The following is a 27,353-nucleotide window of genomic DNA, read 5'->3' as shown; positions in this document are numbered from 1 at the left end:
GATGAGGACGCTGAGGCTCAAAGAGATCAGGTGACTTGCCCTAGTAAATGGCGCAGCTGGAACTGGAAGCTAGCTCCTCAGACTTCAGATGCTGTGTTCTTTCCACAGCTGCACACTGCCCACCTCCCTACCTAGAAAATACACTGGTAACATACTTTAAACACAGACAAAAACACCACATTCCTAGCCTTCCAAGTTGGAGTGGCTCCCACATTTCTCCATATTAGCTGCTAAAAAACAAAAGATGATAAAACTACAAATGATCACAGATCAAAAACATCTTTATTCCAATAGCCACAAGTGCAAACAGCAGCAAGTCAGTTCACTGTTACAGCACAAAGATCAAAATCATGTAAATGCTAGAGACATTAAAAAAAAAAAAACAACCACTTGAGCAGCAAGAAAGGCTCCTCAATTAAAAAAAAAATCAAGTACATTGCAAAAACCTCTCACCTAAAATCCACTACTCTGGTCAATCCAGGACTCTTTTAACTTAATTATACCAGCAGCACATTACAACCAAACTGGAATCCTTTGAAAGGAGAAGCCAGGTTTTCTGAATGACAACCACCATCAAAGGTCAGCCCTTCCCATATATCCTGTGCTTCATAGCAATGCAAGGCTACTGGTGAACTGCACATGCAGGCAAGCCTTCCTTGAATTGGAAGCTTGATTTATCCAGTGTAAAATCTAATCTTGCACAAACTCTTGATATTTTGATCTTTAAAGAGACTGTAAAAAAATATGCTCAAGGTTCAAATGAAGGAAGGTCATCACCACAAGCTTGTGTTTCCCACAAAGGGCATTCTGGCTAACGTTCAATCACATCTTCCTTCAGGCTCTATGGTCTTACCAATTTAAAAAGATGTTTGAAAAATGTACAGAATACTTTTAAGGCTTTTTGCTTTTTTTGTAAGATGGCCTTTTAAATTTCCCCATTAAATCTGTAATTAAATATATTATGTATATACATATTTCTATATACACAGAGGTTGTATGTAAAGTAGAAAAGCAGTTCTCACTAGAGTGATAACAGAAGGCTGTTAATGTTCTTATCACTTAGTAGCCAGGATACATGCTTATTTTGGCCCCCTTGAAGCAATTTTAGCTACCATTCTCTTATGTGTTTATCTTCCAAAAAGTTTACAGATGTTTATTTGATCTTTTTATCCAGCTGCTGCAATTTCTTCATCTTTTCAGTGTAGGCAACATATTGAGAGTCTGTACCAAAGAGTCTATCCCACCATGTAAATGTTGAAGCATAGTTTCCAACGAAGTTCATGTGATGGAAATCATGATGCCGTGCACCAGTATAAAATGGTATGAAATTCAAAGGGTTGAGAGGAATATCATAACCACTGAAAGGGAAATTTTTTAAAAATCAATATGGATGTGAATTTCAATTTATTTCATTAAATTAAAATCAGAGCTTGTTCTATAACTAAAGAAATAGGTGGTATATCTCAGGGAAGACAAGAAAGAATCAAAGGAAGCATTCAGAAGGGAGTCTTTAGAGGGAAAAAAAAACAATGGAAGAGTGGTTCTTAAGCTGTTTTGGTTTGGGATAGCTGTTGATGAACAATCATGTCAATCTTGAGATGAAATATTTGATAAATATCTTTTCTTTCCTGTCTTAGAGAGGGAAATTGTACTGCTGGAACCTAGTATTGTTACATGTCGACATGTAGAATTTTCCTCAATTTTTTTTGCAATGAATATATATGCTCATTCTTTAAAGATGAAAAATAGTTGTTTTGTCTTTAAAAGACTTTAGAACTCTCATAAACACAATGACAAATGATTCCAAAGGACCAAAAAAATGGAACAAAGCTACCCTCCCTATTGCTGGAGAGTAGATGGATGGACTCCAAAGGCAGAATGAGACATACATTTTTGGACATAGCCAATGTATGAATTTGTTCTGCTGAACTAGGTATATTTATTGTAAGGATTTTTTTTAAATTGTTCAACTGGGGAGAGGGGAGTTAGAGAAAAGAAATGCTTGTTTTTAAAAAGACACGGTGGACTTGAGATCAAAACACAATAAAATTATTGTGAATACTTCAAGAGAAAAGAAAATTTACTGTACTAAAAATAGAGTATCTAAAAATATCTTCAATTAAACAGCAAATTCTAATCATTAAGATATAAAATGCAGTTTTATTATCTAAATAGGATTCACAACTTACCTATGCACATCAATGGTTTCTATCAAGCGAACTGTGACCCATGCCCAAAGAAGGACTACATGGTCACAAAAGATCAAAATTCCAATAAAAAACCCTGTTCCAAGAATGAGGGTTTCCAGAGGATGTGCATATTCAGCTTCCATTCCAAATGGGGCCTAAAAAAGGGCAGATAAGCTTTTTTAAAAATGTTATCCAAAGAAGAGCTTTAAAAATACCATGTATTATCAGTAATTCCAAGAAAACCACCCTGGATAAAAACCACTGCAAGTCTATCTCAGAGGGGTTCTCAAAAATGGTCTCACATGACCATTGCCTGTTCGGATTCTGGCAGTGTTAAGGCACATGACCAACCCCGATGATTTTACAGAAACATTAACAAAATACTTCTATTGCTAACCCTTCTCAAGACAACTGCTTTGGATGGAATTTTAATGTTGTTACCTATACTTTGTGAATATTTAATTATCATGTCTGAATGAAGTAGTGTTGGAAAAGATGTCCTCTGAATTGATTTCTGTCACTAAGAAACTACCAATTTATGTTGGGAACACAATACCCAATCTGTGAAATTGGATTCTCAGTGAAAAACAACTTTCAGAGGGGTTATGTGAAAATTAAACATGTACTATGGTAAAAATATTAATTTAAATTATATTCTGTGTATGCTGTATATTTTAATTACATGTATATAAATAGCACATCAAAAAATACTGTATAAAGGAAACCGGGATATTAATGATACAGATAAAATCCTTTCTGACTTTTCAGTGCCAAGAAATAGGAATAACATATAAATCTTCAGTTAGGCATCAAGATAAGACTGGGATGTTACAGTAATATATGACTGTGTTTAACAGAAAAATGGAAGTGATGAAAATTATATACCTTGCTCAATATCCAATTTAACATGAAGACAAGATATAGATATAGATATGGGGAATAATTTGGATAACTGCCTCTTTTTTTTTTTTTTAGTGAGGCAATTGGAGTTAAGTGACTTGCCCAGAGTCACACAGCTAGTAAATGTTAAGCGTCTGAGGCCAGATCTGAACTCAGGTACTCCTGACTCCAGGGCCGGTGCTCTATCCACTGTGCCACCTAGTTGCCCCGGATAACTGCCTCTTTAAAAACAAGAAGTATTCTGTAACTAGCACCAAAGGAGACTGGAGGAGTGGGAGTGGGGATAAGAAACCTAAAACCCCTCTAAATTAACTAAAAATGCAAATTTCTAAGCAGTAGATATTGTTCTATTTCACAATTCTAATTTGCCCTTTTGCAAAGTCATATTTTCTAACATGAAACATACCTGAAACTCATGATGAACTTTATGGATGTATTTATATATTTTTTTATGATGTAGAAGTCTATGAAGAAAATAGTGCCATGTATCTTCAATCACCGCACAACCAAAACATCTGGCCAAAAGCATGTACCTTTATAGATAAAAATAAAATTAGGAGTCATAAAGTATTTGCATTTTCACCACTTACTATCCCTGTTTTTCTTTCTTTTTTTTTAAATTAAGCTATGTTGTTCTTACCCATAAACACAGAATCCAATACTGAATCAGATTTGTAATCAGAGATATTCAATCAAGATGTTTTACTCTTTTCTTTCTGTATGACCTGATTAAGTCCATAACAAAGTCTGGTTAGAAGTGCTGTTAAATTAGCTTTGGGGGAAAAAAGAGTGATTTACAACACAGTTTGCTAGAAATGGATTAGAAGAATTGAAAAAATAATAACAGTACAGAGGATAAAGAGGCATACCAATACCAGATGATCTCCCCAAATTTAAAAGCAAGAAAAAAAACTACCAGTATGAGATTAAAATAAAAGAAATAAAGAGCTTCCTAAAAAGCAAAGTAATGCTGTTCAATTTTGGACTTAATGGATTTGAGGTGCCTGTGGGACATGCAAGGAGAGATGGCATTTATTTTATATTATGTTATGCTATATTATACTATGATTTGTGTCTTATGGTCAGGATAGGTTAGGACTAGAGACAGAGGTAGTAAGTTGTCTGCTTTGTGATTTCAGGGAAGAGATGAGCAAGTGAACCTGTGCTCTCATACCATATTTAAAAAATAAAGTAAAACTTCAACCCCTTGTAAAAGAACCAAAAAATCAAGTCAGGTGGATCAAAATGGCATTGTGTATATAGACAGAAGTGACAGTAATATGCTAACTGGGTCCACTAAAATTTGGTTTTTTTGTTGGTTTTTGTTTTTGTTTTTTTAGGCAATGGGGGTCAAGTGACTTGCCCAGGGTCACACAACTAGTAAGTGTCAAGTGTCTGAGGCCGGATTTGAACTCAGGTACTCCTGAATCCAGAGCTGGTGATTTAACCACTGCGCCATCTAGCTGCCCCTAAAATTTGTTTTCTAATCCAAATAGGACCCTCACTGCTACACACCAATCTTTTTATTCTTCCATGACAACTATCAAATTTCCTACAAAATATGTTCCATCACCTTTGCCTTGTGTAATTCCTTCTTTTTGCTTTAAAGATAAGTTCAAATATCACCTCCTATAAAGAATCTTTCCTAATATCCCCAGTGTAAATGATCCCCTCCCCTTCAACCCTGACAAAATTACTTAAAGCACTTATTTTGTAGGTGCTTCTCTGTATACACAATGTTTTCCTCCACAAGAATGTTAACTCCTTGAGGTCAAGTACAGTCAGTCCCTGGCAAAGAGAACTGAATTGAAACTGAATGAAAAGATTGGGCCTATTTACAGTTTGGTATAAGATGACCCTTTATAAAATTACTCAAAGCATTTTTTTGGTAACTGCTTATCTGTGTACCTGATGTTTTCCTCCAGAAAAACGTAAGCTCATAGAGGACAGCTCAGTGCCTGGCAAAAGGAAGGCACTGATCAAATGCTTAGTAAACTGAAACTGAATTTAAGAATCAGAGTATTTAAAGTCTGGTATAAAGTGACACTGTTTTATGCCTCTTGCTTTACATATGTATTATGCCTTTTAAAAAACTAAAAAACAATGTTGCTTTAAATTCAGCTGTGTGGTATAATAATGGTTGACATATAGTACATTAAAGCTTACAAAATGTTTTACATACATTATATTTAAGTTTTGTAACAACCTTGTGAGGTGGGTGCCACAGGTATTATCTCCACTTTAGAGGAAAGCCAAATGACTTGTCACTGTCAAACTGCTAGTAAGTGTTGGAATAAGGATTTGAACTCAGGTCTTCATGACCCAGATTCCAGGCATTCTTTTTATTACAGCAGACTACCTCTCTTAGAAACACAGAGACACCTATGCACACACCATAGAACACAGAAATTGCTGGCATTTTGGCTATTATTTCTTGGCAAAATTCCAGAAATAATTCTTTAAAGGGTGGTTTGTAAACATTTATAAAAGGAAGTAATGATCAATACAAGCCAGCATGGATTCTTTTAACAGTCATACTAGTATAACCTCATTTTCTTTTTGGATAATTTGACAAGACTGGTAGGATCAGAGAAATCCTATAAACATAGCACTCCGGGATTGTCAGCAGAGAATTTGACAATCTCTTATAATTTCCCTGTGGATGAGGTAAAGAGATATCAACTAGAAGATAGTACAATTAGGTGAATTCATAACTGGTTAAATAACTGGACCCAAAGAATGACTAAAAGGTATCAGCTGAGGACCTGTCATGGAGTTTCACAGAGTTTTGGTTCTATCCTGTCTAACATCTTTTTATCAGTGCCTTGGATGAAGGCAGAGAAGCCATGCTTATCCAATTTCTAAAAGAGATGAGGCTGAGAGGGATAGTTATTTGAATGGATGCAGCTTCACGATTTGAAAGAACTGGTTACATTTTATACTAGAAAGAGCACCCAATGTGGATGTCACAATATGTGGGCCCAAATCCCATGTTTATCATTAACTTGCCGTGTGAACCTGGGCAAGACATTCTCTTGTAGTTAGTTTCTTCATCTATACAACAAGGTAATTCTAAGGTCCTACCTACCTCTAAATCCTTGCCATCACCTTGACAGGTGAATAAAATGCCATGGTGATTACTGCCTTCAAATAGTTGAAGGACTATCAAGTGAAATCAAGATTTAGACTATGCCCATTTATTAGAAAGGGGGCTTTAAATGGAGAGCTGTGGAGAAGAGTAGCAAAGTATTGATAATGCAAATCAAAAGAGAAATGGAGGTATGTAAAAGAGCAGAAGGAAATTCAAAAGTGGCCAAAGACAAGGGCAGTATTGGCCCCACCAGGCTGATTTTGGAGTATATTTTGAAAAAACAGTACATAGATTTGTAGTTTTGTAAATATCTTCTTTTCTTCTGCTTTGTACATGGGAATGTTCATTTTTTTTAAAATGGTCATCAAAATAATAAAAGATATTAATAACAATAAAAATGTTTTAAAGAATAAAGATTAGACTTGGTTTACTTGTCCAAACAAGCCAGAAGTAAAACCAATGCAGAGAAGTTACAAAGATCTAGCTAATAGGAGAAAAAAAAAAACTTTGCAATTAAGGGTTCTTGAATTTCTACCATCTGGGGTATTCAAGATGAGATTTGTCACTTGTGAGGAAGGCTGAAGAAGCGATTCCCACTCAACTGTGCTCTATATCAATTCAATAATCCCTAAGAGCTCTAGGATTCTATGGCCCCATGCAAACTTCTCTTCTCCAGGGAAATCTGGCCACTTCAGCAATGAAGGGCACATAGAAATATAAAATAAACGAAATAACATTTAATATGCTTCATTTATTTCTAATGTTAATTTATTCCTAATTCTCTGTAGTACACATCTAGGCATATGCTTAAATTCTAGTTAATAGTTTTTATTTGATTATAAATAGCAGTTCATCGTAAAAATCAAAGTCTTATCTACGTACCATCTCGGCATACTGTCCCAATCATAGGGAATATCAAAGTACTCTGTGAAGTACCAGGTACCACAAATCAAAGGTAGCTGAATGCAAAAGTGGTTGAAGAGAATTACTCTGAAACATTTCCACTGGCCTTCCCAAGTTTCTGGTTTTTCCTAAGGAAGAAAAAGTCATATTTTCAGTCTTGGACAGGACCAGCGTACTCCTGAAGACTTGTATTCTTTTCCTAACTTTGTAAGTTCACTAATAATATCTGCCCCATCATCACACAATTATTTTATCCCTAAAAAACTCAGGGCATAAGAAGTTAATCTAGTGCTCCCTAATTTCGAAACTCTTATTAGTTTTATAGCAAATACAATTATTATATTGATTTTATGGGTGAAAAAAATGCAAAAGAGGCTAAATAAGATTGAGTCATTTTCGAACTAACCACTAAAACCATATTAGTAGTCTGCTGCTTATGGCAACTTCTACTGGAGATAAGGTAGAAGACACCCAGTAATCGGCAAGGGCTGCTAGCATTTTCCTATTGTTACGGAAGCTGTTATGGACAACTCCAACTTCTCAGTGGCACTCATCTTGGGAAAACTACTATTTTCATCTGAAGTCAAGTCAGAGACAACGCTAAAACTAAACACTGTATTTCTAAGCAAGGAACTGATGCCTAAGCTTTCCAAAAGGAGAAAAAAGTATTTAATCCTTTATAAATCAGTATACACTATAAAGCTTTCTAAATCATATATAAGACAATTCAAATAGGAATCAATGATATGAGAATTTGCAGGCCACAATTCAATGCTTTAATTTATTTCTTCTCAATTCCTCACTTTTTCTTCAAAAGTAGGAAGATCACCCTTTATCCAGCTCAAGATATTCAGAAGGATTTCTTGGAATTGATTTTGACAGCTATCTTTGAAGGGTCTCTTGGGGATACTTAAAACCACTTAATAGCTTTGAAAAAAAAACAAATCCAAGAATATCTTTTTCATTTTCAACCCTATCCCAACACACGCGACTGGTCTTTTTCATTTTGAGTCCTGTTAAAAATGTCATGCCTACCTTTAAAATGCAATCCTTACATGTGAAGAATTTTCCATCTTTTGAGCCTCACTACTCGATACTTAGCAACAAAAATCTCAAAGATTTGCTTAGAGATGTGGCCAGTAAAGAATGATTTTAATTTACAAAACTGAGTGTCTATCTCAGTCACAAATCTGTATGTTGATTTTGAATAGTGAATTGTGGCTAGACTAGAGCATTACCTTACTTCTGAATACTATTTAAGAAATGAATGAGAGGCAACCATTAAAGTATTGAGACTGAATATTTTGGGGTTGTCCTTCACCTCTCTCATGGGATTTATCCATCCAAATAATTATTATCCTTCAGATCAAGTACTTTGTTCAAACACTTAAAATGACTTTAGGGTCAGTTCACCAGTCAAAAGAAAATTGGTCTCATTTATTTTATAGTTACAGAGCACTGTTCCTTTTTCCATTTTTTCTTTCTTCTGTTTATGCTTTTGCTCTTTAAGCCTTACCCTATTCTAGGCCCCCCAGAGTATGTCCATGCTGGTAAAAAGTATAGGACAAAAATAACCTGGACAAATGGGACATGGGACTCGCCTATCCAAAGGAAACAGGAAGCAGAATACCGACTTGTTATTCATTCATACAGAATGCTTTAAATTTTACAGAGGAATTTCTTCTAAAACAATCCTATGCGTAATTACTATTATTCCCATTTTACAGATGAGAAAATTGAGATTCAGGCAAGTTAACTGATTTGCCAATGGTCATACAGGTTAGTGGCATATGTTAAGATGCCATCAATGTTACTGGTGTAGTACAAAACATTCCAACCACAACCCAGGAATCATCTCCGCTTCATACATAGAATTTCAATCCCACCTTCAAATCTGGGTGATAAATTAAAGCAAGAATCCATCCATCTATTCAACACTAACACCGCTGTGGAAAACCAAATTACAAGGGAAAGAGAAGATATAATAAAAACTACTTTAAAGTGACAATCTATAAAACTGAGTATTAAAAAGTGAAATACAACTCAGCAAACTGAAGACGTCAATGATGTGGTCTTTCTAGTGCTATCAGAGAAGTAAATTCATTTATGAGGCAAAGACTTCCAAAGGGGATTCAAAAATAAAATTTAAACATTTATAAGTAATTATGCAATCTCACTTTTTTGCTCACCTTTTGAATTTTATATTTTCGCATAAAAGGTATAAACTGAAACAAAAATGCTGGCAAACAAAACAAGAAATAGAGTGCTTCATGAACTATGAGTGATCCCCATGTTGCAATCTGAAACTTGGTGTAATTATTCAGCATGTAAATCCAAACATTTTTAAACGGTGCTTGTAGAGGATTGTCAGGTAATAAGGAATCTAAATACTCCACTGCCAAGGACATTGAACCAAAGATGCTGGCGCTTTCATTAACAGCCATTATTCAAATTTCTTCACAGCCTTATTATTCTGAAAAAAAAAATAAAATAAACTAATAGTGAGACCAGGAATATAGGTAAAATTAACCCTCTACTGAATTTTAACTTATTTTTTAAAGATTACAAAAAGCCCCTAAAGCTGTGACAAACATTCGCACACAATGTCCCTTCTTCCTAACTCCCTTATTGCTGTGGAAGGTAACGACCAAGGTTTATAATCCTAGGTGTCACCTCCTACATCCAATCTGTTGTCAAATTTTGTCTCTCCTATCTTTCATATACACTCTGTTCTCTCCTCTATCACTGCTGCCTATCTGGCAGAGCCCCTTGACACTTCACAAGTGGACTACTGCAATGGCCTGCTGATTGGTCTCCCTGCCTCATATCTCTCCCCACTCCAGCCCACCCTTTACTCAGGTGTCAAAATGATCTTCCTAAAAGCAGATCCAGCCACCATGACCCCTCCCCCACCAAAGCAATCAGCTCCACTGGCTCCTGACTGCCACCAGGATTAAATATGAAATCCTGTTTGGCTTAGAAAACCTTCATAACCTGTGCTTTCTGCCTTCCTAGTCTACTTGTATCTTTCCCCACATATTCTTAGATGCAGAAACATGGGCCTCCTTGCTGGTCTTCCAACATGACACTATCTCTAACCTGATTATTTTCAATGGCAGGTCCCCATACCTGGAATTCCTTCTCTCCTTCTCTCTCTCTCTCCTGATATCCATCTCTGTCTCTGCTAGGTTTTCAAGAACCTTTTCCTGATGCCCCATAAGGTTTGTGATTTCTCTCTGTTGAATATTTCCAATTTATCCTGTATATATCATCTGAATTTTGTTTGCATATTGTCTCCCCCATAAGATTGGTTTTTTTTGTTTTGTTTTGAGTGAGGCAATTGGGGTTAAGTGACTTGCCCAGGGTCACACAGCTAGTAAGTGTTAAGTGTCTGAGGCCACATTTGAACTCAGGTCCTCCTGAATCCAGGGCTGGTGCTCTATCCACTGTGCCACCTAGCTGCCTCCCCCCCCCCCCATTAGATTGTAAGTTTTTGAAAACAAGGACTGTGTTCTGCTTTTCTCTGTATTCCCATTGCTCAGCAAGCTCCTAATGTTTATACAAGGTACCCTCCCTCCCCCCATACACAAAACACCTGGAAATGATCAAATAGAAATCATAATCTGTTCAGGGAATAATATTTAAGATCAATACATTACTAAGATCTGTCCCTTTTCAGTATGGTGCCTGAAATTAGAGTACTATGCTGACTAGGGTTGCCTCTGAAGTGATTATGAGTACTTCCTTGATAGAGAAACCAATATTAGCCATTGTCTCCAGCAGTCAACCCATTCGAAAAGTCTGCCCCTGATACAAAGTGGCTGTGTGACCACGTGACTTATAAGTGTCTTATAAAAAGGTCATTTCCTGAAATATTTCCTAAAATCATTTAGACCATGACAGATCATTAGGACCAAAAAGGACCTAAAAAAACTCTGCACATGGTATATGAACTAACAGTAGGAATTATCTTTACCATTACAAAAACAAAAACAAAAAAAAATGGAACTTTCAAAATTTAAGGTACTTTTGTATCCTATGTAGACTACCTCAGTCACCAGACTTTTTTTCAGTGATTAAGTTTATGAGTAAAAGTACCTTATGACCAATCTCAGACCATAACAAAGGTAGGGTTAACTAAGAAAGTGGAATGTGCTGTCAGTCATAATGACTGTTGGCTTTTCTTTCTTTTTTGGGGGGGTGAGGGGGGCAATGAAGGTTAAGTGACTTTCCCAGGGTCACACAGCTAGTAAGTGTCAAGTGTCTGAGGCTGGATTTGAACTCAGGTGCTCCTGAATCCAGGGCCAGTGCTTTATCCACTGTGCCACTACCACCTAGCTGCACTACCCCCCCACCCAAATGGCTTTTCTTAAAAGAGAAGGTTCAATGGAGATTAGCGATCATGGGGTAATAATTATGGTGTAAAAACAAACCGTTAACAAGATGTCTTTAAAAGATATTATTGAAGGGAAGAAAAAGGGAAAAACACAATCTTATCAGGTAATAGTTGTATTTAGTGTGAAGATCCTCAGATTCACAGAAAGTCTGAGCTAGAAGAAACTCTAAAAAACATCTACCCCAATCCTTATATTTTACAGAAGAGAAAACTGGAACCCAGCTATTTAAAAAAGAAAAAAGACTTGCACACTATAACCCAGCCAGGAACCTGCAGGAATTGAGTCTAAAACCTGAGTTTTTGAACTCGTCACTGTTCTTTTCCACTATGGTGGATTTAATGAGAAAGTTAGCACACACTGAATCAAAGTTCCTCTTTATCTCCTTTATTTCAAGAAAAGCGAGCTCAAGAAGAAAGTTCTGATATTTACGTGACAAAGGCATAGTTTCAATTAATTCCTCTTCCTCCAACTTTACACTTTCTTGTAACAGGATCACAAGGAGACATGGTTTTAGACATAGACAATGCAGGAATTTGTTTATAGATAAACATTTGTTACAAGTGGGTTTTGGGTTTGTTTTTTTTTTTTGCAGAGCAATGGGGGTTAAGTGACTTGCCCAGGGTCACACAGCTAATAAGTGTCAAGTGTCTGAGGCTGGATTTGAACTCAGGTCCTCCTGAATCCAAGGCTGGTGCTTTATCTGCTGAGCCACCTAGCTGCCCCACAAGTTCTTTTTGTTTTGTTTTGTTTCATTTTGAAAGATGTAGAGGTATAAGGAAATGAGGTAGATTCTGTTGGTTGAAATAAAAAATTTAATTTAAAAAAATCCCACTGCCATTAGGAGTAACACAAAAGTCAGGCAATATGGGAGCAACAAATATTAAAAACGTGTTTGTATTTTTAAAATGCTATACCAACTTAGTAACTTCATGTGAGACACTGTCTTTTTTGTTTGTTTGTTTTTAGTGAGGCAATTGGGGTTAAGTGACTTGCCCAGGGTCACACAGCTAGTAAGTGTTAAGTGTCTGAGGCCAGATTTGAACTCAGGTACTCCTGACTCCAGGGCCGGTGCTCTATCCACTGCGCCACCTAGCTGCCCTGAGACACTGTCTTAATGACAGCAAATACTCTATGACATTTGCCACACAGTCTGTTAAACTTTTAGAACAACTTCTTCTGGTAAATTTGGCTACCAGCTATTTAGGAGAATTTAATGGAAGATGGGGGTAAGGTGGGGGCAATGCAACTGTGTTTTTGCCTTCTAATCCCAGTATTTAGCATAGAGCCTGGCACACAGGAAGAGCTTGATAAATGCTTGATGACAGGGAGAGGCCAAAGGGAGTGCCTGTGTGTGAAGTCAGGAAAATCTTCCTTAAAAACCAGTTGTTTAGAATATCTGAAAGCAAGGGACCATACAGTAAGCTGAAGCTTTTGTGGGTGGGGCGATATTAGTAATAATATGAAGAGACGAGAGATGTCAAATTAGTTGGAAGAAATCTTAGTTGTCTTGGGAAGCTGTGATACAAAACCTAACTAGAGAATGTTTCATTTGGAAATAGTTCATAAGCATTTATTAAGTGCCTACTATGTGCCAGGCACTGTGCTAAGCAGTGGGAATCCACAATCTCAGGCCTCAAGAAGCTTACAAGATAATGGGAAAGACAACATGCAAACAACCACATCCGAACAAACTATATAGAGGAGAAATAAGAAATAATCAATAGAGGGAAGATGCTAGAATTAAGAGGCACTGACTCCTTGTAGAAGGTGGGATTTGAGCTGGGAATGAAAGGAAGCCAAGAGGTGAAGATGAGAGAAAGCATTCCAAGAATGGGGGACAGGCAGTGAAAATGCCCAGAACTGAGAGATGGAACATCTTGTAAGCCAGGGTCACTGGACTGGAGTATAGACTGTATCAGAGGTGTGGGGGTGTGGGGGAGGGGGTATAAAATGACTGGAAAGACAGAGTATGAGTGCTGGTTATGAAGAGCTTTGAACACCAAATAGAGTATTTCCTAATATTCTATTCTATTCCTAGAGGTAATAGGGAGCAAATGAAGTTTAATGAGTAGGGGAGTGTCATGCTTGAAGCTGTGCTTTTGGAATATCACGTCAGCAGTTACATGGAGGGTGGACTAGAAAGGAGCAGACGTGCGGGCAGGCAGACCAGCTAGCAGACTACTGCAATATTCCAGGAATGAAGAGAGGAGGGCAGCTGCAGGGTGGTGGCAGTACCAGACCAGAGATGATGCAAAGGTAAAAGTGACAAGCCTTGGCAACAGATTGGATATGGCAGGGAGAGATGGTGAGGAATAGAGGATTTCTCCTAGGAAGATTGAGAGGATGGTGGGCCCTCTTCAGAATTAGAGAAGTTTGGAATGGGGAAGGTGTGTTGTTGGGTTTTTTTGAGTGGGGGAGGTGAGTTCAGTTTTGGAAGTGCTGAGTTTAATATGTCTACAGAAATCCAGTTTGAGGTGTCTAATAGGCAGCTGGACATGTGAGAGTAGAGGTCAGCAGAGACTTATTTTCTGCATTATCACTAAATGGTCACATCTTATAAAAGCATAATACCTAGCCCAAACATATGCATATCATTTAATATTTGAATAATTGCTGGGTCATAACTTTGTACATCAAAATTTTCCTTTTAGAGTTCTAAGTACAAATGCCTAAGAAAACAGTGGCAGTTGAAGAACATCAGTAAACGAGAATATCATTCCATAACAACTGAAAATGGTAGATTTCATTATATGTGCTTAATTTCCATATCAGACCATCTACTCATAGAAAATAATTTATACTCTTTTAAAAAAAAAAGTAGGTACTTTTCTGCCACCTTTGGCTAATGAGTTTAGTTGGATGAGACATACAGGGTACAAGTTAGGCATTTAAACCCCTTCATAATGTGACCCTCAAACTAATTCAGTCCTCCCTCACCCCCTCTGGCCTACTTGCTTGTCAACATGCCAGGCACCGCCTCTGCGTCTTTGGTACATGCTGCAGCCCACGCCCACTCCATTGCTCTTGGAATCCTCAGCTCCCCCACAGATGTAATATGGATGCCAACCTCCGAAGCCAGGGTTTCTTAACCCAGGGTCCATGACCTTGCCTATATTTCGAAAACTATATTCGAACATAATTGGTTTTCTTTATAATCCTATGAATTATATACATTTAAAACATTAATCTGAGGAGTCCATCCAGAGACAGCAATAGACTGCTAAAGGGGCCTACGACACAAAAAGACTGTGAAACTTCTGTCTTAAATAGACTTTCCTGACAGAATCCAGGACCCACCAATATAAGAAATATACAAGTGCTTTCTGAGACCCAGAGAAGTTAATTAAATTGGCTAAAGTCATGGAGACATTAAGTAGCAGAGTTAGAATGCCACATAAATGTCAGGGTTTATTTCATTTTGTTTTGATTGGAAGGGGGAAGAAAGGGGTCCTGGGGATATGGTGTCAATGGTGTGGGGAACTGGTAGATAGACAATATACCCCATGCACTGCAGATTTTTCTTTAGGCCCCCTGGAAAGCAGCAAGTAGGAGGAAAAGCTAGGATTTAGGAAAAAAAAAGAAATAAATCTAATATGTGTGTATATATATATATATATGTATATATATACACACACACAAAAATTATACACATATATGTGTACATATGAAGCATTTGTATATCTTATATGTGTGTTTACATATATAAAACTATTTGTGTGTACACGTATGTATATACACATATATATGTATTTAGATGAATGAAGTCTGGATCAGAATGGGGAAAGACCTGTGGCAGGCAGACCAACTAGCAGGCTACTGCAGCAGTTCAGGAATGAAGAGATAAGGGCCTGCCTGCCTGCTCTTGGGTGGTAGCTGTATCAGAGGAGATATTGCAAAGGTGAAATCAACAGTCTTGGCAACAGATTGGATATTGGGGGGAGATATTGAGAGTTAAGGATGAAATACATACATATATACATACACCCACATATATTGTTGTTGTTGTTCTGTCCCCTTAAAAGAATAAAAAGGTTTTAGAGATAGTTTTCTGTGTCCCCAATGGTGAACTTAGGAATTAGGAAGTCAAGAAAAACCTAAATTCGAAATATGCTTCAGCTGCTCCTAGCTGAGTGACCCTGGGCACTTCTCTTTTCCTCAGTTTCCTCATTTGTAAAGCAGCCCCAGCTCCCAGGGTTATTGTAAGAATCAGCAGCTCTACTAACACTTACAGCGATATATAAATGTTGACAATTATTTCGTAGCAATAAATGCTAGAATGAATGATCTGTTCATTCACGAGGGTCCCCTCCTCTCTTCCCTTTGCTTACTCATAGCAATCAAAATCCTTAGCTTATTCGATGCGCAAGAAATGATACTAATCTAGCCCAGACACATACAGATCATTTCAGAGAAGAGGACAGCCTTTGCAACCATTTTCAGAACGGGGCTCAGGACACGATGTTCCTGAGTCATCCTTGTCCTTGTTTTCGTCCTCATCTGACGCCAGGGGATACAAAGGATCAGGTGGCCAGGAAAGGTGGGGGCGGGGGCCACGGAAGATTTTGCACGAAGCCTCGATGGGTCTCAAAGGCCCAACCTGTTGCATCCCTTTGGAAAGGCATCACAGGGATGCGAGGCGGGAAGAAGGGTGGCGAGAAGGGAGGGGATGGCGGGGTGGAGGGGCGGGGGGAGAAAACATACCAGGTATCCACGGGTCCGCGAGTCATCTGCACCCAGGCCCACCTTTCACCCACGCTCCCCGCGCCCACCAGAATGCCTCAAAGACAAGGCGCCCCTGCTCTGCTCTGCAATCCTCTGAGCCTTGCTGGGTTCCGCGATGGCGATGCGAGTTCCCCGTCTCCGGTCCCCGGTCCGGCCCAGCCAGGCCCGGCCCGGCTTACCTGGAACGCAGGCGCAGATCTGCCTGGACCCCCCTCCCTCACCCGGGGGTGGTGCAAGGCTCCCCAGCTTCATCCCTGCGCACCCAGGCGCAGAAACCCCCCACCTCTGCGTCCGCCTCCCCGGCTCCTCGCTGCCCGGGGGGTAAGGGGCGCCTGCCCGACGCCCCAGCACCCCTCTACCGGCGACGCTTCCCCCACTCACCAGAACCTTGCGCCCCAATGCGAGGCCGCAGAACCAAAGCCCCGGAGCCTGCGTATGGACCTTCACCTCCAGAGACCCGCAGGAAACTGCGGAGACCGAAGCCGGCTCCCGCTGCTTGCTATTGGCCGTAGCGCCAGTCTAGGGCGGATGGCAGGACTAGCCTCTGGGCGCTGATTGGTCCGTTCCCGGGGCCTGACGTCTTGTTTCGTAGACGGAGCGAGGCCTCGGCTGCCGCTCTCATTGGCTGAGCGGATGGAGTGAGGATAGTGAGACCTCGGCTCCCAACCACTCAACTGGCTTTCAGTGAGGACCAGAACGAAGGAGCCCGGAGCTGGTGACGGCGTGAGAGGGCGGGTTTAAACCGTTCCCAGGGCAACCGGTCTAGCTTTTCTGCAAACCTTTTTCCTTTGGTTAGGGGGAAGGGCTGCCTAGGGAAACTGGAAATCACCTAGTCCTCTTCCCTGCTTTAGAAAGACTTGATTCCCACAGTCTCACCCCATTGGTGGGCGTGGTAGGAGTAGCATCAACTCAGTCTACCCGACTGGGCCCACGTAGATCTGAACACAGAATCCGGAACCTTTAGCTGTCCAACCCATATTACAGAAGAGAAAACTGAGGCCGGGAAAAAGCACAGTGATTTGCAAAAGATAGTCCTTTGATTACAAATCCAGTATTCATTTAGCTATTTTGGAAACCTTGGCGTGATTGATGTACAACTATGACCTCAAGGCATCCTAATCCCACCCTCATCGTTTTACAGATGAGGAAACAGACCCAGAGAAGTTAATTAAAGTATTAAGTAACAGAGCTAGGATGTGTCGTTTGTTTCTTATTCTTTTTTGTTTGTTTTTGCTGGGCAATGACTTGCCCAGGGTCATACAGCTATTAAGTGTCAAATGTCTGAGGCCGGATTTGAACTCAGGTCCTTCTGAATCCAGGGCAAGTGCTTTATCCACTGCGCCACCTAGCTGTCCCCTGTTTCTTATTCTTTTGCTAAGGAGGGTAAGGGAAGAGGGGTACTAGGAATGTTGTTTCATCAATGGGAACTGGTAGAATAGGGCGTCTACCCAATGCACTGGTGACTCCTCCACATCTCCTGAGAAGAGTTAGGCGAGTAGGAAGTGAACCAGGAAAAAAAAATGTCTCCTGAAAACACAGAGAGGAGAAAGTATTCTGTGAGCCCCCCGGGGAATGTCAACAGATTGGTCAAAAGGATCAAGACTGAGAAAACATCTTCAGAGTTGGCAATTAAGATTGTTGCTACATTGTGTGACAATCAACTCTGATAGATTTAACTCTTCTCAGCAATACAATGATCCAAGACAATGCTCAAAGACTTATGGTGGAAAATGCTCTCCACATTCAGAAAAAAGAATATGGAGTCTGAATGCAGATTGAAGTATATTATTTTCACTTTTGTTTTGCTATTTTTGATATTGTTCTTTTTTATTCTTTCTTGTGTTTTTCCTTTTTTTCCTAATTCTTCTCTTACAACATGACTAATGTGGAAATATGTTTAACATGATTGTAATGTATAACATATATCAAATCGCTTGCTCTCCTTGGATGGGGGAGGGAAGGGAGTGGGGGAAGTAAAATTTGGAACTCAAAAAAAGATCTTTACATGTAATTGGAAAAAAAAAATTTAAGACTTGGTAACTAGAGAGAGTCGTTTCAGTGGATCGATGACTGCACAGGATTTAGCAATGAGTAAGAGGAGAGTAAATGGAAGCAGTGAGTGTAGACATCTTTTTCTAAGTATTTGGTTAAGAAAGGAAGGAGAGTATACTATAGGACTTGTTTGACTGTAGGGAGACAATCAGTCTTTAAGGAAGAGATTGAAGATTAGAGAAAGGAGAGCTGAGGGGGCAATCTACAGTAAAAGACAGCAGTAGATTGGCTCAAATTCACAAAATTACTTTTGACAAGGAGAAAGGCGACTTTGCCAGAGACTAGGTGAAAGGAGGAGGGATTTACGGATGATGTCAAAGGATTCACAGGGAAATGTCTATTCACACATAACAAAAATTCAGTTTCTATAGTTTTTCCCCTCCTCATCTCCTGGATTCCATGTCTTCAAGTCTCAGTTGAAATTCCACCAACAAGAACCCATTCCCAGCCTCCTTTAATTCAAGTGCCTTCCCTGTTAAATGTTTCAAATTTATCCTGTGTAAAACTTGATTGTACATAGTTGTTTACATGTCATCTCCTCCATTCCACTGTGAGCTTTTTGACAGCAGGGACTGTCTTTTACCTTTTTTTGTATCCCTAGGATTTGGCACACTGCTGGAAAATAGTTATACATCAAAAGGGTAGGAACTTAGTAAATATTGTCTTACTAGTTGATTTTTTTAAGTAAACATTTTTATTTAAAGTTTTGAGTTCCAAATTTTATTCCTCCCTCCTTTCCCTACCCTTACCCTGAGGGGGTAAGTAATCAGACATTGGTTATACATGTGCAGATATTCAAAACATTACCATATTTGTCATTTTGTATAAGAAAACTAGAATAAAAGAAAAAATAAATGTAAAATAGATCATTTTGATTATATAAAATTAAAAAAGGTTTTGCACAAACAAAACTAATGTAACCAAGATTATAAGGGAAGCAGAAAATTGGGAAAGAATTTTTGCAACATGTATCTCTGATAAAGCCTCATTTCTCTAATATATAAAGAACTGAGTCAAACTTATAAAAATACAAGTCATTCCCCAATTGTGAAGTGATCAAAGGATATGAACAGGCAGTTTTCAGACAAAGAAGTTAAAGCTATTATCATATGAAAAAGTGCTCTAACTCACTATTAATCAAAGAAATGCAAATTAAAACAATTCTGAAATATCACCTCACACCTATCAGACTATCTAATATAACAAAACAAAACAAAAAAAGAAACTATTGGATGTTAGAAGGGATGTAGTAAAACTGGGACTCTAATCCACTGTTGGTGGAGTTGTGAAAAGATCCAACCATTCTGGAGAGCAATTTGGAACTATGTCCAAAGGACTATACAATACCACTGCAAGGTTTATATCTCAAAGCCATCCCCAAAAAGGAAAAAAGATCTCTCTGTACAAAAATATTTATAGCAGCTCTTTTTGTGGTGGCTAAGAACTGGATAATCAAAGGAATACCCATCAATTGGGGAATGGCTAAACAAACTGGTACTTGATGTTGATAGAATATTATTATGCTTTAGAAATGACAAACAGGATGATTTCACAAAGGCCTGGAAAGACTCATATGAACTGATTTATAGTGAAGTAAGCAGAACCAAGAGAACATTGTGTGCAGAGACGGCAATATTTTTTGATGAAGAATTGTGAATGACAACTATTCTCAGCAAAACAATGATCTAAGACAATCCCAAAGGACTAATGATGAAGCATACCATCCAAAGAAAGAACTGATGTTGATTGAACTGAAGCATGCTATTTTTCACTTTCTGCCATTTTTTCTTTTATTCAAGTTTTCTTATACAAAATGACTAATATGGTAATGTTTTACATAATTGCACATGTATAACCCACATCTGATTGCTTACTGCCTCAGGGAGGAGGGAGAAGAAGGAGGGAAGGAGGGATAAATTTTGGAACTCAAAATTATAAATAAAAATGTTTATTATTAAAAAGAGAATCCCTAGAAGTCTCTCTGCTTGAGTAGGACCAGAACCAGATTAAAATATACAGTAATTGGGAAATGTTTGGCAAAATAAGTAAAAATACAATACAACATAATGTTGGTTTGTGGTTTTCTAAGTCAGTATAGGTCCACAGGGATCCAGTTCCATTTGAACATCAATCACAAATGGTTATCCAGCTGTAAGACCTCCAATGAAGGGAAACCCATTTTATTTTTTAGGAAGTCTGTCCTTATAATAAGCCTCAGTCCAACTCTCTGTAACTCCAGCCCCGCCCCCATTGCTTCTAGTTCTATCCCCTGGGGCCCAATAGAACATGACTAACACTTTTTTCTACATACATTTCATTCTTTCTTTTTTTTTTTTTTTTTGGTGAGGCAATTGGGGTTAAGTGGCTTGCCCAAGGTCACACAGCTAGTAAGTGTCAAGTGTCTGAGGCCGGATTTGAACTCAGGTCCTCCTGACTCCAGGGCCAGTGTTCTATCTACTTTGCCACCTAGCTGCCCCCTTCTACATACATTTCAGTTCTTAAAATACTTGAATATAGCTATGGTGTCTCCATTAATTCTTTTCACATTCCCATTTCCTTGAACTGATTCTCATATGCCCCAGGGTCCATCCCTCTTCATCCCCTTCCTCTGGATATACTCCAGCTGGGCAACAGAATCACAGAATTCTGAGAGTTAGAAGGGACATCAGTGGCCATGCAGTCCAGCTTGTACAGAAAAGGACTCCCCATTATAATATAGCCAACAAGTGTTCATCTTGCTCCTGTCTGAAAACCTCAAAGGAGGGCCAACTGACTTCTACTCTTATTCTACTTCTGGGTGGCTCAATGTCTTTCCTAACTCCAAGTTTACTGCTCTCTCCATGACACCTGGCCAAAATGCCTTATTGTTAGAGAACGGATTTAGAACTGGAAGGAAACTCAAAGATCATCTAATCTAAGCCCCCTAAAAGTCCAGTTGATTTATCCAAGGTCATATAGGTACAGATCCGAAATTTGAAACTGTGTCCTCAGGCTCCAACTCCAGTTCTCTTTCTACTTTTATATCCATTCTCTCTCTCTTTTTTTTTTAAATTTAATTTTATATTTTTCAACAACAACAACAAAAAATCTGTTTCTCTTGCTCCCTCCTACTCAATGGAAAAAAGAAAACCTTTGTAATAAATATACACAGTTAAGCAAATTCCCACATTGCCCACGTCCAAAAAAGATGCCTCATTCTGCACCTTGAGTCCATTGTCTCTCTGTCAGAAGGTGAATAGCATGTTTCATTATGATTCTGGGATCATGATCAGTCATGGTGCTGATTAGAGTTCTTAGGTGGTTCAACAATGTTGTTGTTGTTGTTGTTGCATACTCATTCTTCGGGCATCCGAGAAGGTATGGAGAATGTAAGGAAAATGGATCTAGAACTTCCTACTTCTCTGAGTACCTGGGGTCTTCTCACCCTGAAACATCTCTCTGCCCCATGACCATTTTCTCCCACTGGTGTCTCCTCCTGCTGGGGTCTCCATATTGGAAAGAGGCCTAACTGGCTGTGCTTTACACCCCTCCTGGTTCTGCTTCTGCTACTGGGGACTTTTCTATCAGGTCTTCCATAGGGCATCATTTCCACCAACTCCTGCTTTCAGCTTCCTTTTGTGTTCAGCTCCTTTTTTGTGTATTTTCTTCCCCATTAGAATGCAAAGAACTTGGGGCAGCTAGGTGGTGCAATAGATAAAACATGGGCCCTGGATTCAGCAGGACCTAAGTTCAAATCTGGTCTCAGACACTTGACAATTACTAGCTGTGTGACCCTGGGCAAGTCACTTAACCCTCAATGCCCCACCAAAAAATCAATCAATCAATCAATAAAAAAGAATGCAAGGAACTTGCTTATATTTGTATCCCCAGAGTTTAGTACAATGCACACAGTAAGTGTTTAAAAATGCTTGTGGGGGGCAGCTAGGTGGCACAGTTCATAAAGCACTGGCCCTAGATTCAGGAGTACCTGAGTTCAAATCTGGCTTCAAATACTTGAAACTTATTAGTTGTGTGACCCTGGGCAAGTCACTTAACCCTCATTGCCCCCACCTATATATATGTGTGTGTGTGTGTGTGTGTGTGTGTGTATGTATATATATAAAATGCTTGTGGCCCGCCTACCTTTAGCTGACAAGTTGGGAGTTTTGTGAAGATTCCAAATGGCCCATTTCAGATAAGAAAACCAGTCCATTATATGGCTATTATAATTGTATTACAGTTTAGATATTACAATTATTGCAATGGAAGAGGAATGACAGCTTTGTTCTGGAACCAGAAAAGAGACAGATTAAGGTAGAAATTTCCCAATTGCTATAGTGAGCAGAATAACAAGAAATTACAAGGGAGAAATTACAAAGTATGTTGGATCATAGAGTCAAATTCACTGTTAAGTTTGCATAACACATGTGTTAGAGATTCTCTAATGACTCAAGAGACTTTTGGGAGATCTTTGCAACACTCTTGCCTCATAGCTTGATGTATTGAGGCCGACTTCACCCTTGGCAGCATTCAATTCAAAATTTTAATGAATAAAGTCGCAATCAATTGGGGAATGGCTAAACATATTGTGCTATGTAGTTATAATGAAATACTATAAGAAATGGTGAGCAGGATGCTCTCAGAAAAACCTGGAAAAACTTACATGAGTTGATGCAAAGCAAAATGTACTGTGTACCAAGTAACAACAATATTGTAAAACGATTAGCTGTGAGTGACTTAGCTATTCTCAGCAATACAATGATCAAAGAGAACTGCCTTTCTTGGTGTTTAGTGCCAAACTATTCATTTCCAGAGGACTGCCTCTGGAATCAGAGTACTTGATTCCAAATCCCAGTCCTAAAGAATATTCCACTGGGGGCAGCTAGGTGGCGCAGTGGATAGAGTACCGGCCCTGGAGTCAGGAGGACCTGAGTTCAAATCCTGCCTCAGACACTTAACACTTAATAGCTGTGTGACCCTGGGCAAGTCACTTAACCCCAACTGCCTCACTTAAAAAAAAAAAAAAAAGAATATTCCACTGGTCACCTTGGGAAAATTACCTAGCTTGTTTGCACCTCAGTTTTCTCATCTACAAATGAAGACGTTGGCACACAAGGGATAGAATGGACCGTGAAAGACAAAACAGAGCCAATAGAATAATTTATACAATAATAACAATAGAAAAAAGACAACTCTGAAAGACTTAAGAACTCTAACCAATGAATGCAATGACTAACCATGATCCCATGATAGGGATCATGGGAAGTCAGAGATAGTGGAAAATAAAGCATCCTGACAAAGAAGCAATAGATGCAAGTTGCAGAGTGAGACACATTTTTGGATATGGTATCTATGTGGATTTGTTTTGCTTGACTATGCTTATTTGTTACAAAGACTCTTTTTCTTTTTTTTTTCAAGTGGGATTTTAGGTGGCAGGAGAAGCTAGAAAGAATATGGTCAAAAAAAGAAAGGAAAAAAATGAGGGTCACTGAAGCCTTTATTTAAATGCAGAGATGAAAGTTCAGAAGGAAACATTTAGGCTGTTTCTTCTTTCACAAATGTAACTAATATGGAAATTTATTTTTCATGATTGCATATATATTATCTATATCAAGTTTCTTACACTTTTAGGAAGAAGGGAGGGGAGGGAGAAAGAAAAATTTAGAACTCAAAATTTGGTAAAAACAAATGCTAAAAAATTGTCTTTACATATAATTTGGGAAAATACTATTTTTTAAAAAAGGAAACACAGACTACCAGGACAGCTTTGAAAGTAACAGGTTACATTTATTATATACTTTTTAAAAATAAGGCAATTTTTCCATAATAGAGTTTTGCAGGTTCACATATATTCCTCTTTTTCCATTCTATTTTGTATATGGAAAGTTCTCTTTTTAAAGAGAAATAAATTTTGTTTAATTCAAAATACAGGGGCAGCTAGGTGGCGCAGTGGATAAAGCACCAGCCCTGGATTCAGGAGGACCTGAATTCAAATCTGGCCTCAGACACTTGACACTAGCTGTGTGACCCTGGGCAACTCACTTAACCCTCATTGCCCTGCAAAAAAAAAAAAAAAATACAATTAAAAAAATTTTTTTCATTTTTTTGGTAAAAAGGGTTAGACTAGATGGCCTCTTCTGATCTATGAGTTTGTGATCCTAAAACAACCTATTTCATGAATTCTTTCCCTTAGATTGCAAAGAATCTTCCTGAAACAGTTGGGCGGGATTATTAAAATCACTCTAGGGACCAGCTTGTAATATTAGTTAAGATACTAAATGGGGCAGCTAGGTGGAACATTGGATAAAGCACCAACTCTGGATTCAGGAGGACCTGAATTCGAATCCTGTATCAGTAGCTTGACACTTACTAGCTGTGTGACTGGGCAAATCACTTAACCCTCATTGCTCCGCAAAAAACCAAAAATGATACTAAAGATATACTCTGACACCAAAGGCTAGAGAGATTGTGGCAAATAACCAATGGACACAGAATTCTGATTTTCAGTGATTTATTAATAACAAGGTGTTCAGTTTTTCTAATACCATACATACCTACATATTGTAATTCATGGGCATAGTCATGAACAGTTGCGTCCTTGGAAAAAAGAAAGAAACATTTATAAAGTATTTCCAATATGCCAGTCAGTTTACAAATATTATCATATTTGATCCTGATAGTTTTGCTAGGAGGGTAGATGCTATTACAATCCCTATTTTATAGTTGAGGAAGCTGAGGCCGACTAGGGGTAAGTGACTTGGCTAAGGTAATACAGCTAATACGAGTCTGAGGCTGGCTGGATTTCAACTTATGCCCTTCTGACTGTAGGCCAAGGGCTCTAGTCACTGTGGCCACTTAGCTAAGCAATCAGACCTCATTCTTCAGTTCAAGTTTAGAAATGATTCATTTTGCACAAGGATCTCCCTCATCTGCCTGGTGTTAGGGGGATCAAGAAGTTACAGACATGCTCCTTTGTTCTGCGAATAAGCTGTTTCTTGTACAAATTTTCAGGTACCTCTTGGAAGCAGCTACTCTGGCAAATAATCCATTTGTTAGAAGGACAAGCACAATCTTGCCCAACATTTTGTTTCATTAGTTTCAGTAATTCTCCACACCTGGGGCTCACCACTCAGGCTCCCCTGTAAATTAAAGTCTTTCTGCCTTCTTACACTGGGTTCATCATATTCAGTGGCTTTAAAAATCATATTAAGTAGCATTTATATAGCACTAAAGTGTTCCACAACAACCTTAGATATTGTGTGAGGTATTCATGACACCTGACATTCACTAAGCACTTTATACACATTATTGCCTCATCTGGATCCTCATAATATGAAGTAGGTCTATTATTATCTCTATTTTACAGATGAGGAAACAGAGAGAATTAAGTAACTCACCCAGATTCACACAACCATTAAATGTCAAGCAGGATTTGAACTTCTATCTTCCTAACTCCAAGGCCAGTGATCTATCCGCAGCACCACGGAGCTGCCTATTCTATTACTGTTATGTCCACTGGACTCTTTAGGCCCATTCAAGGCTCTGCTTAAATACCACCTCTTAGACGTTTTCTAATCTTGCCTTCAACCCAGCACCACACTGTTAGTGCTGACTCAAAAAGTGATTTTGTATTTAGCTTATCTTTTTCATCTGCTTATTTGTATTCCTTGGTTTTCTCCCCCAATTGAACAGTGAGCTTCTTGAACTGCCTCTTTGTATTTCCAGTGCCTGGGACAGAGGAATCACTTACTTGATAAAAGATATTATTAATATATTAAATATGCTATATTATGCTCAATATGTTATATTATTATAGAAATAGTATGATAATGTTGTATAATATTATTATATCATATATAATAATTATATAAATAATCTCATTCTTTTAATCTGCCTTGCCTACTTCATTTGGTTACTGTAAGGAACTAATGAGATCATAGGAGCAGAGATCGTGTGTGTGTGTGTGTGTGTGTGTGTGTGTGTGTGAGTGTATGTGTGTAAGCACTTGAAAAACTACTGAAAGCTATGTATCTCTGTATCTATATCATCTATATCTATCTCTATCTTTCTATTGATATATAGATAATTAAGGAAGATGTGATAAATCTAGTAAATGATCTTCCTTAAAGCTCCCTTATCTAATGAGTGGCTCGGTTGGGTTTCTAATCTGGCTTTTCTGTCGACAGGCTATAGGCCTTTCCTACTACTCTGCATTGCCTTTCTTAAAACTTACATTTCCACAGCCATTTATAGGCATAGAGTAATTTCACATCTCATTTAATCTTCAAGACCGCTTTAAGATGTAGGCAGTACAATTATCAAGATCCCCATCTTACATTTGTGAAACTGAGGTCCATCCAAGCCAAGTATCTTTCTTACCCAAGGTCTGACAGGGCCAGGAGGCAAACCCACATCTTCTAATTCCAAATCCAGAGGTTTTTTCCATACATCCTTCAAAAAAAAAAGAGGATCTGGGAACAGGAAAGTGGCACAGTCCTATGTGGCAAAGCTTGAGAAGCGAAGCAGCCCAGTGTGATTCAACCCACAAAGCTACATCTGGAGGCAGAACTCCCCACAAATTACTCTGTGGAGAAAGCAGTAGGCAGCATCTCTGGGGACAATAATGTAAAACCTTTGGAGCTTAAACTAGCTTTTTAAATTAAAAAAAAAAATTACTCATCTCCACCTACATTTGTACCCTGAGTACGAACTCAATCATTCCCCTAAACTGGAGACTGGCAACAGCAACAAACTTATGAAAGGATTATTCTAGAAAACACCTTTATTTAAAAAGAAAAGAGGGATTAAAATAAACCATTTATACTTACATGGCTAAGTAAACATATTTACTTTAACATTAAGAACGAATAAATCTATGAATTTAAATCAGTCATGAAAATGAACTCTTAGTGTGTTCAGAACGTAAAAGAAATCAAATAGTGTTTCTAGCTCTAAGGCCAATTCACAAAGTGAATGGTCTCAAGAGTGACATGCCTGTTATCTGGGTAGAAATACTACTTGATTTTCTTTTAGACACACCCTAACCATCAGAGAGCAGTCTTCATCAAATGTCAGAGTTAGGACTCCAAACCAGGTCTCATGAGTCCAAGCCCAGCCTTC

General features: G+C 38.5%; 1 protein-coding gene across 2 annotated transcripts; it reads right to left on the bottom strand.

The window, feature by feature from the left end:
• Positions 1 to 263: 263 nt before the first annotated feature.
• On the bottom strand, positions 264 to 16,741 carry MSMO1 (methylsterol monooxygenase 1). Of its 2 annotated transcripts, XM_043970991.1 has the most exons (6): positions 16,584 to 16,741; positions 9,273 to 9,556; positions 7,063 to 7,211; positions 3,496 to 3,622; positions 2,190 to 2,344; positions 264 to 1,358 (listed from the first exon to the last, which is right to left on the bottom strand). In XM_043970991.1, exons 2-6 carry the CDS (start codon positions 9,525 to 9,527, stop codon positions 1,154 to 1,156), a joined length of 891 nt encoding a protein of 296 aa, XP_043826926.1. In that variant the 5' UTR covers positions 9,528 to 9,556; positions 16,584 to 16,741; the 3' UTR covers positions 264 to 1,153. The 2 variants fall into 2 exon arrangements, with proteins under 2 accessions (XP_043826926.1, XP_043826927.1); XM_043970992.1 differs by lacking the exon at positions 9,273 to 9,556 and having other exon boundaries at positions 16,584 to 16,730.
• Between the last annotated feature and the right edge of the window lie 10,612 nt (positions 16,742 to 27,353).

The sequence above is a fragment of the Dromiciops gliroides genome, chromosome 6 (genome assembly GCF_019393635.1).
Source record: "Dromiciops gliroides isolate mDroGli1 chromosome 6, mDroGli1.pri, whole genome shotgun sequence".
Taxonomy (NCBI): Eukaryota; Metazoa; Chordata; class Mammalia; order Microbiotheria; family Microbiotheriidae; genus Dromiciops; species Dromiciops gliroides.
Note: the sequence above shows the minus strand (reverse complement) of the source record. Positions and strands in the feature narration are given on the sequence as shown.